The following is a 4,315-nucleotide window of genomic DNA, read 5'->3' on the forward strand; positions in this document are numbered from 1 at the left end:
GAAAGGTAGCCGCGATCAGACGGCCATGTCGCTAAAAACATGTCGGGTCACATGAATTTATGTCTACAGTACTTTTAAACTTATGTCTGCAGTCAGGCCATGTTCTTCTTTAGTTAGAAAAATTGATAAAATGTTTAAAACTGTAAAGAATAGTCAATGTATTTTATATGATCCTTTAATGAGCTTCATCAACGATTTTTAAGAATACAAAAAAGAAATTTAAATAAGTAAATTTTTCGTTTGGAAAAGTTAAGTTATAACTTCAACTGGTTGAATTAAAAGAAGTGACTTACTGAAGAATAATATTCAGAAATTGGCTGAAATTTGTCTTATTAAAGGCAAAAAGTCACATCAAAGAAATGAAAATAGATGTATGCGTGGTCCACGGGCAGTCGTAGTACATTTGAATTTCCAAGCCGGGTCAACCTTTCCGGTCCCAGTTTGTACTGTATCGCCCGGACATTGGGTAAATAAAGCAGACACAAAATAGGACTAGCCGGTGCAACAAGGTTGACGCGGTCAGAATTTAAGTTTAATTTACTTTTACTAAAGGGTGAGAGGTGCGTGGGTCCAACATATACCTCTTTTCATTTTTCGCAAACACTCACTCTGAATTACTTATTAACGATTATATAGTAAACTACTTTAATGATGTAAGCTTTTAATTATAAAAATAATTTATTTCAAAAGTCATTTAATAATAAGTGATATTTACATAAAATTATTTGACCACATAAACTGTCTTGAATTTCAAGATAATCTTGTATCGTTGAACCAAGATAGTGTGACCCTATTTAAAATTGTGAAATAGTACAAATTAAACAAAAGCAGGAGCTGGAGGCATTCAAATATTTCAATGATTCATGTCACAATTTAAATAAAATACGTTTATCTGTCTGAGAATTGAAATACTAAGATTACATAGAAATATGATTGAAAATATTTGGTTAAATTTTGCTTTTTTTATCTCATGAGTTTAAAAGAATGAACAGATGAAAACATTTGTAAAACTTATTTTGAAATCTCTCCAGAAATGGTTTTCACTGACTCAAGGTTTTGTGAATTTGAATATTCTTCAGATGAATTGGTCTCAGAGCTATCAGTACTCTCTACACAATCAGCACAGTCGAAGGTGTCCCAATGAGGTCTTATTTGTGGTGGTAGAGTCCAGTTTCCAGTAGCTACACGTCTCTCCAGTGGTTGCCCTCTGATTATCATGCTAAATATATAAATCTTAACATTTTAAAAATTTATCTTACAAGAACTGATAGATTTGCCATACCTGTAATGTGGCCTTTTAATTGGTCTTGCATCAAGATCAGAGCTGGTAGATGCCTTTCCGAGATCAGAGATTGCTCTTCCCTTCAAGGATAACAGGGAGATAAGGGAGAGAATCAAAGATATGCTTGTAATAGCACCAGATAGGAAAAACACTGATCCAACCCAAAGGGAATCAAGAACAGAAGTAAGAGCCCATATTGATGCATAAGCTTGAGACATACCAATAGGTACTAAGGATTCTAGGGCAGCTAGTAGAGCAAACACTTTCCCAAGTTCATGGCTTTCAACACACTTTGATATAATAGATCTACAAGCGGCAAAAGAGTATCCTCCCATAACATTTATAGCAGATCCAAAATAGTAAAGCCATGATGTCTCAGCAAAGCCTTTAACAAAATCTCGGGCTATGACTGTTGAAAGTAAGATGGGAATAATTAGCGAATCTTTGATCTGTAAAACTCCAAGGACAGGTATGAATATGGCTTGTCCAACAATGTCTAAAACCTCAGAAACTGTTCTGAAGTCGCTGTATTCCTGTACTCCCCAATTATAACGCTTTCGTACATACAGATACCCAATTACTGATTCACCAAACCATGGAAGTACCATTGAAATCATAACAAGAAGATAAACCCACAGGTAAAATCTCTTTCCATCAGACCTTGGTTTAACAGCCGTTTTAAGAGAATCGATGATGTGAGATGGGCTAAGAGCATGATGACGTTTTTTCCTGATTGGCTCATCAGATTCCTCTTCTTTTTTCTTAGGACTCCACTTAAACATCTCCAGACTTAGGATCAGAAGCCCAAAACTTACAAGTCTTCCCAGCAACGTTGCTCCGATAACGCAGACATATCCTCCTTGCTCAAAAAGCACAGCTCCAATTTGAGTCCCAAATGGCCTGCCTAGGGAGGAAACAAAATGAATCATTGCCATTCTGAAGCTACGTTGTTCAGGCTTTGATATGTCAGCAATGAAGGCATTTATTCCCATAGAGTAAGCAAGGTAACCTCCGGACAATGCAACTAGAATAAAAATTTGGTTATTCACGTTATTTACTGGATAAATAAAACTTTAAGATATTTCTACCTGGAAGGTTTACTGAAAACAAAAGATACTCTTTTGGCCATTCCATGAAGTAGGCATTGAGAAGAAGAAAGCTTCCCTCTACCAACCTAGTAACAAGAAATTACTTAAGTTTAAAAATTTATTTCCTTCCATAAATATACCATTATCATTCAAACTTTACTGTAACACACACCCCTGTTATTTGGATATGGTTCAAACCCAATTAGTCCTTAAAAGAACAGCACATGCTTGCTTATGGCATTAAAAAAATGTCTTCAATGCATCGGGCGGTTGCTACTAGACTCAATGTGATAAGGTTTTAGTATTGAAACAGTCATGTGTGATTTGCATATGTCTACAACTGCGAGAGATAGTGATATTTAAAATGCAACAGCTCCAAGCTCAATATCAAATTTTACATTGGGAAAGTTTTAACGGTGTTGACATTTTATAATCTGGAAGCAAAAACAGGCCAGTTTAAAGCAAGGTATAATAGTTTTGAAATTTATTCTTGATATTGATTTACCTGAATGTAAAGAAGACGTAGAGGATGACTTTTCTTCCAAAAGTATCGCTCCAGCTTCCCAGGAAAAAGGAGACAATGATTGGGAAAAGATGATCAACAATGCTCTCATAAACCTAGATTTTTTTGGTAAAATTTTGAAAAATTGTCACAAATCTCTATAACTTAAATATAATTACCTTAAACTGCGCCACTTCGTCAGATACCAAATCATTAGAAGCTGTATTGTTATCGCTTAGAAGATCATCGCAGACCCCCTCGGGGAAGTCAAAGTCGATATTACATGATTTATCAATGAGTAGTTGGGAAACTGAGGCTGAGTCCATGGAACCCACGAAGGACATGAAGAACAAGACTGGCTCCAATGTAAGATTTGAAATAACTAAAAGATGCAAAAATTATTATGTTTCTCAGAACTTTCAAAGCCCAATAATTTTACCTTTTTTGCATGATCTTTTAATTCTATTAATGTATGGTTCAACGTTGTAAGTTATTTCATGAAACTTTTCACTATTGGGTTCCAACCCCTCAGAGCGAATCATTTTTTTCTGTTATGAATATGTGAATATAGCAAAAAAAAATGTGTTTAAACTTACATAAAAAAAATCATAGTGGTGAAAATGCACTTAAGAACTAGTTTTTAACCACTTTTCGTTTTTCATTTCAAGGCTTCATTATCCAACTTTGACGACAGTTTGTGTCACGTGATTGACACTTTTTGAGCTCTTAGACTCGACTTACAGAGTTAGGCCCAGTGAAAATAAAACCAACCTTGGTTGGGTTTATGAAGAATTAGTCTCAATGTTCAGTCTAATTCTGATCACATCCCGAAATTAAATCCAATCATGAAAATTCACCAAATACAATTTTAGACCAGCTTAATAAATCAAACTCTCTAGAAAAATAATTGCAACTTTTCCCAAGCTCGTGTCTTAAATTAGTCTCAATAGCAGCTTAGTATTGAATCCTCCAATATTGTAAATGCGGCTCTGGACTTTTGTATATTGAGTCCTCCAATATTGTAAATGCGGCTCTGGACTTTTGTATATGTTTAAGGTTATGCTGATACTGAGGATTCTAACTTAAGATCTTCTTTTATATTCTAAACATATTATCTTTAAAGCAATAATATTTGACCTGTTTCTACTGAATTATGTAATCATTGATTCATGAGATACTACTGGACATTTTGTGGTTTAAGATTATGTGAATATACGAAGTATGATTTTAGTATGATTTTAATATTTCAAACTATGAAGTCTGTTAGATCAAGTATTCTGAGTTTGAAATATCGAAGGTTTACACAGTTAGGTTGCAAAGATTAGAAAATTTGAGTTTGTTGCACTAAAACTCAACTCTTATAAAAGAAAAAATGTGAATTGTATTAGAAAAAATTCAGATATGTAAAAAGCCTAGAAACTTATATTTTTTTACTTGTTTTGA

General features: G+C 34.1%; 1 protein-coding gene across 1 annotated transcript; it reads right to left on the reverse strand.

Annotated features, from left to right (window-relative positions):
• Positions 1-659: 659 nt before the first annotated feature.
• On the reverse strand, positions 660-3,441 carry LOC111698298 (proton-coupled folate transporter). The gene is made up of 6 exons (XM_023468592.1): positions 3,312-3,441; positions 3,052-3,254; positions 2,876-2,988; positions 2,371-2,456; positions 1,283-2,306; positions 660-1,219 (listed from the first exon to the last, which is right to left on the reverse strand). The coding sequence occupies exons 1-6, from the start codon at positions 3,412-3,414 to the stop codon at positions 1,012-1,014; spliced, it is 1,737 nt and encodes a 578-aa protein (XP_023324360.1). The 5' UTR covers positions 3,415-3,441; the 3' UTR covers positions 660-1,011.
• Positions 3,442-4,315: the final 874 nt, after the last annotated feature.

The sequence above is a fragment of the Eurytemora carolleeae genome, unplaced genomic scaffold (genome assembly GCF_000591075.1).
Source record: "Eurytemora carolleeae unplaced genomic scaffold, Eaff_2.0 scaffold180, whole genome shotgun sequence".
NCBI lineage: Eukaryota > Metazoa > Arthropoda > Copepoda > Calanoida > Temoridae > Eurytemora > Eurytemora carolleeae.

What these genes read in the sequence shown, in the direction of transcription:
- LOC111698298 (XM_023468592.1), bottom strand. Translation starts at nt 3,414, where the DNA reads ATGATTCGCTCTGAGGGGTTGGAACCCAATAGTGAAAAGTTTCATGAA. An exon ending in TAAAAGATCATGCAAAAAAG is followed by an intron (nt 3,255 to 3,311) that starts GTAAAATTATTG and finishes TGCATCTTTTAG; the next exon opens with TTATTTCAAATCTTACATTG. An exon ending in TACGTCTTCTTTACATTCAG is followed by an intron (nt 2,457 to 2,875) that starts GTAAATCAATAT and finishes TCTTGTTACTAG; the next exon opens with GTTGGTAGAGGGAAGCTTTC.